This window comes from Haliotis rufescens, unplaced genomic scaffold, assembly GCF_023055435.1.
Source record: "Haliotis rufescens isolate VD_foot unplaced genomic scaffold, xgHalRufe1.0.p SCAF_56, whole genome shotgun sequence".
In the NCBI taxonomy this organism is placed as follows: Eukaryota; Metazoa; Mollusca; class Gastropoda; order Lepetellida; family Haliotidae; genus Haliotis; species Haliotis rufescens.
The window spans coordinates 922,261-932,751 of NW_025964290.1; the positions used below are offsets into that span (position 1 = coordinate 922,261).

Genomic DNA, 10,491 nt, shown 5'->3' on the forward strand with positions numbered 1-10,491 from the left:
AGATTATTTACGGCTGAAAAAGAAAAGCATGTTACTGTTGTCACTGCTTCTCACGTAGAGCAAGCGGAACCACAGTTGGGGTTAGATGTTGCTAGTTTAGATCAGAGGTCACAAACAAATGTCATTGGGTTAGGTCGGGGGCAGCAGACCAATGCAGATGAATTTAGACATATGAATAGGCCAGAACCCATTACACAGAAGAATGTTAGACATCGAATTTCCCCAGAAACTGTTGCAAATTCGGGCAGTTACAATTTGGGAAATGATATGTGGAAGCAGTTGAGACGTGTTTCCATTCCTACTTTCTCGGGTGATGCCAAATCATATGAGGGTTGGAAAGCGGCTTTCATGGCTTGTGTTCATAAGGCTCCAGCTACACCCGAGTACAAGCTTTTACAGTTGCGTCAGTACTTAGCTGGGGATGCAATGAAAGTCATACAAGATTTAGGTCATAATGCGGCTGCACATGACGTAGCACTAGATAGATTAGAGAGGAAGTATGGTGGCAAGAGATGCCAAATTACATTACAGTTGGAGGAAGTGTGTAACTTTAGGCCAATTCGTCCTGGCAATGTCAAGGATATTGAGCGGTATGCTGACATGTTAGACACTGTCGTGGTCAATCTTAGAGATACTGACAGACACGAAGAGTTGGGCAATGGAGCTTTATATAATCAGTTACTGAAGAAAATGACAGAATCTATGTTAACTGACTATCAAAGATGGGTCTTTGATCGAGAGCATCAAGAATCGGTAGACACATTGCGTGAGTGGGTGTTGCAAGAAACTGAGTTTAATGTTGTAGCATCAGAAACTTTGCATGGCGTTTCCCAAAAGGGACGGATTACAGTTAGAGGTCAGAGCAAATCGGGTTCATTCTTTGGCGATCGACAGACTGACGCGAACGCTCAGTGTGTGCTCTAAAAGTGGTCATCATATTTGGAACTGTAAACAGTTCAAGACAATGACTGTTCCCACAAGATGGGAAACTGCTAAACAATTGAACCTTTGCTTCAGGTGTTTGGGCACTAACCATCGAGGTAATAGTTGCAGACGCAGAATCACCTGTGGAATAGATAACTGTACCGCAACTCATAGTAGATTTCTTCACTCAACAAAGAACTTGTGACAATGTTTCTAAAGCAAACTCCTGAAACTGAAAAGCAACATGGAAGTCATGGTCCATCTGTAGTTACAATGTCTTCCACCAAATCTAGCAAGTCAACGCTGGTATCATTGAGAACAGTGCCAGTAGTTCTAAAGAATGGAAAGAGCAGAATTGTTGTTAATGCACTATTGGATGATGCCAGCACAGACTTATATTAATCAAGATGCTGCTTCAGAATTGGGGTTATGGGGTCCTACAGAGAAAGTTTCAGTTAATGTCCTCAATGGGCAACATGAAACATTGGAAACTATGTCAGTTCAAGTTGGACTAGAGAGTTTGGATGGTTCAGTCAATACTACAATATCTGCCTTAACAACTACTCGGGTTACGGGACAGATGCAGGTTGTTGATTGGCAGAAGTTTGCAGGAAGATGGAAACACCTTGACAGCATTGAGTTTCCAAAAGTTAAATCTCCTCATATAATAGATCTTCTTATTGGAATGGATTATCTTGAACTGTATAGATCATATCAGGACATAACCGTGCTGTTGGCTCACCTTCCTGACCTGGTAACTCCCTTGGGTTGGACCTGTGTTGGTAGAATACCAGGATAAAGTGATTTTCAGAAATTGCGCACATTCTTCACTGACAGTAGGGAAGTTGAATTAAGTTCAATATTACAGAAGTCCTGGGAAGTTGATGGAGTTCCCCCTTCGACATCTATCCTTTCCAAGGATGATGAATTTGTGATTGAATCTGTAAAAGATACCGACCATTCTGGTATCCGATTGTATCAAATTGGCATACCATGGAAGGAAAATGCAAGTCCTTTACCGGGCAATTGGGAAATAGCTTACAAACGTCTGTTGCACAGAGAAGAAATATCAAAAGACAAGCAGGTTGCTGATACCGAGATATGATACTTATGATGGTATCTTGAGAAAGGTTACATAGAAAAAGATGTGACAGAATGGCCTTTACAGATGGTGAACAACCAAACATTAGATGATTCTGAAGCCAGGAAACCTGTTATGTCGACAAAGCAGTTCTTTGCAATGGCAACACGTGACCGGTGTTGGAGATTAGATCTGAGAAGACACTCAGATTGGCAAAAACTACTTAGGATCACAGCATGGGTTTATAGATTTGTGAACAACAGTCGTTCTGAATAAGGGTTGAGAATCGCTGGGGAGCTAAGTCACGAAGAGCGTAATGATGCGGAGATGTATCATTTAGGTAGTGCACAAAAGGAGGGATTCACCAAGGAGGTATCGGCACTTGAATGTAGGAAACAATTGCCATCAAATAGTATACTCACTGGACTTGATCCCATACTTGATGAAGATGGGTTGATTAGATGTGGAGGTAGACTGCACTATGCAAATTTTCTCCCATTTGATGCACGGTTCCCGATAGTATTGCCCAGAAGAAATTGGATAACAAAGCTAATCGTGAAGAAATATCATGAGGATGGAAAACACATCCTTGGTACAAATCAGATCCTCGCTCTACTATCTTCACGTTTCTGGATCGTTTCTGCTCGTGAAGAGATCCGTGAATATGAAAAGGAATGTTCTTGGTGTCGCAGTCTTAAGGCAAAGCCTGGTGTGCAAATCATGGCTCCACTACCACAAGTTAGACTGAAATACTCATTGAGAGCATTTGATCAAACCGGCGTTGATTTTGCAGGACCTTTCATCACAATATAAGGTAGGGGGAAGCAACGAGTTAAATGCTACCTTTGTCTCTTTACTTGCCTGGCAACTAGAGCGGTGCACTTGGAAATGGCATACGGTCTTGATAGCGACTCGTTCATGAATGCCTTTTTACAGAATGGTCAACCGTCGAGGCTTGCCAAGTGTAGTGGTTTCAGATAACGGGACAAATTTCACAGGAGCTGTTAAAGAGCTGAAACAACTTAGAGACAAACTTGATGAGGATTACATTAAAACCTCCTTGGCCAATCGTGGAGTTACTTGGAAGTTTAACCCACCATATTCACCACATTTTGGGGGTGCTTTTGAAGCAATGATAAAGTCTTCCAAACAAGCTATATATGCAATCCTTGGCAATGGCAACATCACTGATGAAGAACTTGTGACTGCCTTTACCGGAGCTGAATCACTGATCAATTCAAGGCCTTTAACTAACCAAAGTACACATCCACATGATGACGTTCCACTAACTCCTAATCACTTTCTTCATGGTCAGATGGGTGGAATATTTGCTCCAGAGCCGGTTGATAAGACAGTGTTCAATCCGAAAAAACGTTGGCGAAGAGTGCAAGAACTTGTACGCCACTTTTGGAAACGTTGGATGTCTGAATGGCTTCCTTCTCTACAAGCAAGGAAGAAATGGTTTATACCAAACCGTGATCTTGAAGTAGATGACGTCGTTCTGGTTGTCTCCCCTCAGTCACCTAGAGGCAGTTGGATCACCGGACGAATAATAAAGACACATCCTGGAAGAGATGGACACGTTCGATTTGTTGACATACAGACCAGGAAGGGTGTTGTGACAAGACCAGTGACAAAAGTGTGTCCACTGGAATGGAATGTTTCAGGAACTGCAGCTTGAGAAGGCTTCAAGAACAGAACAGAACAGAACAGCTGAAGGATTCCGAGGAACGGATAGAAGAATTCGTGAATGGAGGATTCAAAGAACAGCAGAAGTATTCAAGGAACGGATAGAATTCGTGAATGGAGGATTCAAAGAACAGCAGAAGTATTCGAGGAACGGATAAAAGAATTCGTGAATGGAGAATTGACAGAGTTCATGGATAGAAGATGTTATTCAAGGATGAACATTCAAGGAAGTATTTCGAGTGACTGAAACATTAATATTTTTCATTTCGTAAAACAGGATCTGTTCTTTCGTTTTAACAATGAACATTATACTTACCAGTGAATTGACATGTTTTCAAGTGGAATATTTCTTATTTACAGAGATGTGGACGTTGAAATGACTGCTTTGTTTTTCAGGACGTGTGGACTTTTTATGAATAATTTAGTCTCACATGAAATAATATATGTACATATACTATGTTGTGATCGATAGCTAATATTAGAAATGATAGACTGGGATCTATCATTTGAAGGGGGAATGTTCCGGAGAACTATAGCCACGAACATGAAATGTTCGCTGGGAATACCACTGGGAGTTAACTGGGAGCATTCGTGCGAACGCCGAGTGCTTCGCGGATTTTGTAGTTCATGTAAATCGTGCGGCACGTGAAATTGCCTATGTATAGCCAAGCTTTGCGAAAATAAAGTCAGTTCGAAAAACACTGCGTAACAACAGCTTTATTATCAATCAGGGTTTCACCATCAAAGGCCTGGATAAATAATCCAGAAATGTTAAGGCGGATAGGTTGCGCGGAGCTACCCCATTGTTCCCTTCTCGCTGACACGTACTGTGGTGGATCACGTGGTCAAGCTTGGTGGTATGGTTGTCATGATGACGTCACCGACCTGCCCCGACGGCGTGGATCATTGCTATAAATATCAAACACTTATCGTCTGGCACAGACTCGACTTACAGACCGCCACCCTGTGGCTTGAGTGAGTGAGTTGGGCTTAACGCCGGTTTTAACAGTGTTCCATTTAATGTGGGAGGAAAGCCCGAAGTGATGCAGGTCTCAGACGTGTACCACTTCGGTGAATCCCACGAGCACGGGTATGGTGCTGGCAAACCTAGAAACATAATCGGGGCAAACCGGGATTCGAACCCACAATCATAGGTTTCTGGCGTGCCCAAGGGACGCAACTCTGCACAGCGAATCACGGCGCCTCAGACAACTAGGTCACCCGTGCCCCCTGTGCCTTGAGAATCGGGGAATAGGTAGCAAACAAAGAAAAAAATAATCATTTCCCGTTTGTAATAAAGATTGGTTCAGGTGGTGAGAACAGGACATGCAAACACTTTTAGGAAACACCTTGTGTCATCATTGATTGTAATTTAACCATTCACATAATTTACATCACTATTTTGCCTTTTTCTCCATACGAAAATCTATTTCGGCAGTTATCCGAGACTGATTATTCCCCGTCTCTGACCTTTGGAAAGTAATGCTGAAAGTTGCTAGATCTCAAATACATTAACTCGGTGAACACATGCAGCGCGTCACCGTAGTTGACAGGTTACACTCTAACAGACAAGTCGACTTAGTTGGTAGTCATTTTCTACCAAAAAGTCACCGTAGCTGATTCGTCACACTCTTACAGTCACTGAGACGCCATTCTCTAACAGACAAGTCTCCATAACTGAGACGCCATTCTGCTACAGACAAGTCACCGTAACTGAGACGCCATTCTCTAACAGACAGGTCTCGGTAACTGAGACGCCATTTTCTAACAGTAACGTCTCCGTAACTGAGACCCCATTCTCTAACAGACAAGTCTCCGTAACCGAGACGCCATTCTGCTTCAGACAAGTCTCCGTAACGGAGTCGCCATTCTGCTTCAGACAAGTCTCCGTAACGGAGTCGCCATTCTTTAACACACAAGTCTCCGTAACTGAGACGCCATTCTCTAACAGACAAGTCACCGTAACTGAGACGCCATTCTCTAACAGACAAGTCACCGTAACTGAGACGCCATTCTCTAACAGTAACGTCTCCGTAACCGAGACGCCATTTTCTAACAGTAACGTCTCCGTAACTGAGACGCCATTCTCTTTGACAAGTCTCCGTAACCGAGACGCCATTCTCTAACAGACAAGTCACCGTAACTGAGACGCCATTCTCTATGACAAGTCTCCGTAACCGAGACGCCATTCTGTAACAGACAAGTCACCGTAACTGAGACGCCATTCTCTATGACAAGTCTCCGTAACCGAGACGCCATTCTCTAACAGACAAGTCTCCGTAACTGAGACGCCATTCTCTAACAGACAAGTCTCCTTAACTGAGACGCCATTCTCTAACAGACAAGTCTCCGTAACTGAGACGTCATTCTCTAACAGACAAGTCTCCGTAACTGGAACGTCTCTTTCTAACAGACAAGTCTCCGTAACTGGAACGTCTCTTTCTAACAGACAAGTCTCCGTAACTGGAACGTCTTTTTCTAACCGACAAACGAAAAGAAGATATGACGAAACACATGTTGTTATTAAACCCTTGACTATTTTGACAGCTGCTATACTGTGCCACCGCTTCACTAGAGAGATAACGATACTGGGCTTCAAGGAGTCCGTTTGTTCACAACAGACCTCGTATCGGGCCCGACAGAAGTTACTCGACGACTTGTGATATGAAGAAATATTGTTCCCGATAACAGCTGGAGTGATTGACAGCTCCTTGTGAGCTATGTACACGAGTCTGCCCTCGAGCAGGAAGTGATGTTATGACACTTGACCGAACGCTACATTGATTTATATGCCGAAGTCAAGTTTCGTCAATGACGAAAATTAAGGAAGTGATTGAGACGCGTAAAGGACAGCACGTTTACATGTTGTTGTATGCTAGGATGACACGTCATAATAAGAATAATGTCATATAAAAGCGGGGTTGTCGACATGCACGATGAAGCTCATCACAGACATGCAAAAAGTACATACAAATACACCATCAGATTGCAGTATTGAACGTTCAAAGTATTTTATTCATTTTGTGTCCGTAGATACATTGTTGAAAATATGTTGTGTTATCAATAAGGTACTTTTTGACAAGATACAAACATACATTTTATAGCACACATAAACCTTAGAGTTATGTGAATATCACATACAGCGTTAAATACCACGTGGCATTTAGTTGTGCGTACTGCAGAGTTTTACAGTGGACCGATACGCTCGACACTCCACATCACAGGTCATCTTGTCTCGACAAGCTCACTCTCCTCACTACTAATCACAGGTCATCTTGTCTCGACAAGCTCACTCTCCTCACTACTAATCACAGACAAGCTTGTCTCGACAAGCTCACTCTCCCCACTACTAATCACAGACAAGCTTGTCTCGACAACCTCATTCTCCCCACTACTAATCACAGACAAGCTTATCTCGACAACCTCATTCTCACAACTACTAATCATATACAAGCTTGTCTCGACAAGCCCACTATCCCCACTACTAATCACAGACAGGCTTATCTCGACAAGCCCACTCTCCCCACTACTAATCACTGACAAACTTGTCTCGACAAGCCCACTCTCCCCACTACTAATCACAGAGAAACTTGTCTCGGCACAGTAACTAAACTCTGTTAAATACTTTCGTTTGCTTACATAATACTAAAACATACATGGCAGTGACAAGGCTTAAGAAAGCAAACGTGAGTGCAGACATATTTGACTATCAAAATAACATCAGAACTAACATCATCACAACACGACTAGTGTGACGTCATGGCCATGCGGCTGATGTTGTGGACGGGTACAGGGCAAGTAGACACGGGGTCGATCTATTTATATTCTGACGGGTGGGGCTGGGATGTATCTTTTAAACAATTTGTAGGGAAAAAACAACATTAACACATAAAGAAATACTCCGAAAATAGATGTCCTGAAAACAACATATTGTGGTACAGCTTCTGTGAGAGGAACAAATATGTGATAACCACCCACCCACCCTGTCTGTTTTAAAGCGGTTTCATATAACATATATTTTTTGTCCAAAATCCCAGCAAAACACTACCAGCACCCACCACCAGCACCCACCACCAGCACCCATCCCCACCACCCACCACCAGCACCCACCACCAGCATCCACCCCAGAAATGTAAACGCTCGGATTCAAGGGCCTGTGTAGTTGTCAACGTCGTGAGGTCGAGGGATTCTCCCCAGTTACCTCCATCTGCCCCCGCTACAGCTGACCACATGGGCCACTATCCCCCCGCAGGTGCCACGCCCTCTGTGCCTCACCCACGACGGCAGGGCAATGTAAAATAACACTGAGAATAAATAGCATGAAGGACACAGCACGACAGTGGTTTACACTATACAAAGTACGTAACAGGTAGAATGTAGATGGGCATGTGACACAGGTTGAAATGGCGAATACGAAGACGGCATATATACTCATGTGAATAAATAACGAACAATGCACGATGGAAGGTCAAATAAGGGCGAATTAGAGGCTAATCCCCCCCCCCCCCCCCCCACACACACACACACACCCCAAAAACCTATCCCTTGGAGACATATGGACACGAAGTGTTTATTGTAACTCACTCCTTCACCCAGCACACAAACGTATTGTTATGAACACGAGATTCAGTAGCAAGAACTACTTGTATTGCAATGTGTCCCACAGATAGACGAAATGAAATCACGCCAACGGTCTTGGGTTTCGCTGAGGGTCATGTATATGTCCGATGCAGTGGCACCCAACAACAAATGCCTTCAAGTGGTGTTCGTAACACCCGGAGTCGTGTTTTCCCGCCTTCCTCCGTCTAATCAGGACATCGCGGTACACATATACAGGCGCACATCGCCTTGGTCCTGGTGCCTGCTCAGACAAACAGTTCGCGCATGAGCAGCGGGCCTCGAAGATGGTGGACGGTATCCGGTCAGGGTCATAGTTCAACACAAAGTAGTGCGGACATGTTCTCTTCACCTGCAGCCTGGCATACCCCTCCCTGCAGTTGACGTCACTGGTGTTGGAGATCGTCATCATCCGCTGTGACGGCGATGTGGTCAGTGCTTTCGCCTTGTGTTCCCGTATCGCTGGGAGAAGGTACATGCTCTCATCGGTGTGTAACACCATTGAATTATCACATATGATTGGTGGACTAGCGGCTTTATGGCGGCCATTTTTCTTAGTGTGCCTGTGTTTCCTACAGTCGGCAGGCGTCATCATCTACGGAGGAAAATATGAATGTTAAAAAATAGTCCTGAACCCCGCATTACGGACACTTCCTGTTTGAAGGGCAAGATACAGATGGACATTGCAGCCATGATTAGTTAATCCGGACATTGGTCAAACCGGACAGCGTACAGTGTTCCAGCAATATCGCTGTAGGGAACACCAGATATGGGCTTTACACATTCTACATGGGTCTTCGGTGTGACAAGGAAACGTTTCAACACTTAGGACATCAAGACAAAATGCATGAATTTAAGTCAAGACATTCTCCTACAAACAACAAAACAACGTTTGGTCGACATGAACATATACATATTAAGTTTAGAAATTCACACAAGCTGCTGAGTAAACATAAACAGAACGCGGAGTAGGATTGAACGTTGTGTGGCCATCGAGCGTAAACGAAAGGATGGAGGACCTGGAGTAACACGTGACATAAATACAGATTTCCTTTTGTGCACGCGCCACCAGTGTTATATCTACCAGGGAGGACGTATGTGTAAACAAGAAAGTAACGATACGGTAACACCATAATAAGGCTTGTTTTTGACACAAGCACCGCTTGGAAAGAGCGGTCGATGGCTACCTCTAATCTCAATAAACATGTAGGACCGGGGACTTCTCACACGGTTACATCTATATATAGAATGTATGACGCCTAGTCGGGGAAATGGCTTGAATGCTAAAACAAGCAGCGCTAGTTCTCCAAAGACTTACTTATTCACTCACATCCCCTGACGTCCAATATCCAGAATGATAAGCACTGTGCATAGTTAACGACAAAAGCTGTGCACAGCTACTCAAGTCAAACGGTTTATTCCACTCACTGTGTACGCTATTCCACTATAGATCATTGATTGAGTGAGCATGGTTTTACGCCGCTTTTAGCAATATTCCAGCAATATCACGACGGGGGACACCAGAAATTGGTTTCACGCGTACCCATGTGGGGAATCGAACCCGGGTCTTCAGCGTGACGTGCAAACGTTTTAACCACTAGGCTACCTGACGCCCCTGAAGATTATTGAAAAGCATCTCACCACACTGACCAGCGCCAGCAGGACGGCTACACGACCGACAATGTCCATGGCTAATAGAGTTGTAATGAGTAATAACGACAACATTGTACCAGCTTTATACCCCTGGCCAGGAATAATATTCGTCACAATCTAAAACAAGCAACACCCATTGTACTTCCGCTAACGGTTGTTTCTTGAACGACTTGAGGATCTCCATTCACCTGTGATTGGCTATACATGTTCAATACAACGGTAAGTCAGGCAATGGGGCAAACGGGTGGTCTATTTATAGCATTATTGAACTGTGTCAGTGATAAGGGTATTTCCCCCCGGGTACCTGCTGTGCTCAATTCAAGCATGACCAAGCGCCGTCGTTTTCCAACACGTAACGAGATATATTGATACACCAAGTTTGATCACACACGTTTTGGATGAGGACGTTGTTGACATATCAATGTACATTTCGCCATACGTGTTAATTTCTCAATACCATTGTAACGGTAGATTAATATTCCAATTTGTTGCAAAACCTATGACAATAACTGTCAGAGCCTATTCGC

General features: G+C 43.8%; 1 protein-coding gene across 1 annotated transcript; it reads right to left on the reverse strand.

Annotated features, from left to right (window-relative positions):
- Positions 1-8,341: 8,341 nt before the first annotated feature.
- LOC124115957 lies at positions 8,342-10,001 on the reverse strand. The gene is made up of 2 exons (XM_046477140.2): positions 9,953-10,001; positions 8,342-8,906 (listed from the first exon to the last, which is right to left on the reverse strand). The coding sequence occupies exons 1-2, from the start codon at positions 9,998-10,000 to the stop codon at positions 8,376-8,378; spliced, it is 579 nt and encodes a 192-aa protein (XP_046333096.2). The 5' UTR covers position 10,001; the 3' UTR covers positions 8,342-8,375.
- Positions 10,002-10,491: the final 490 nt, after the last annotated feature.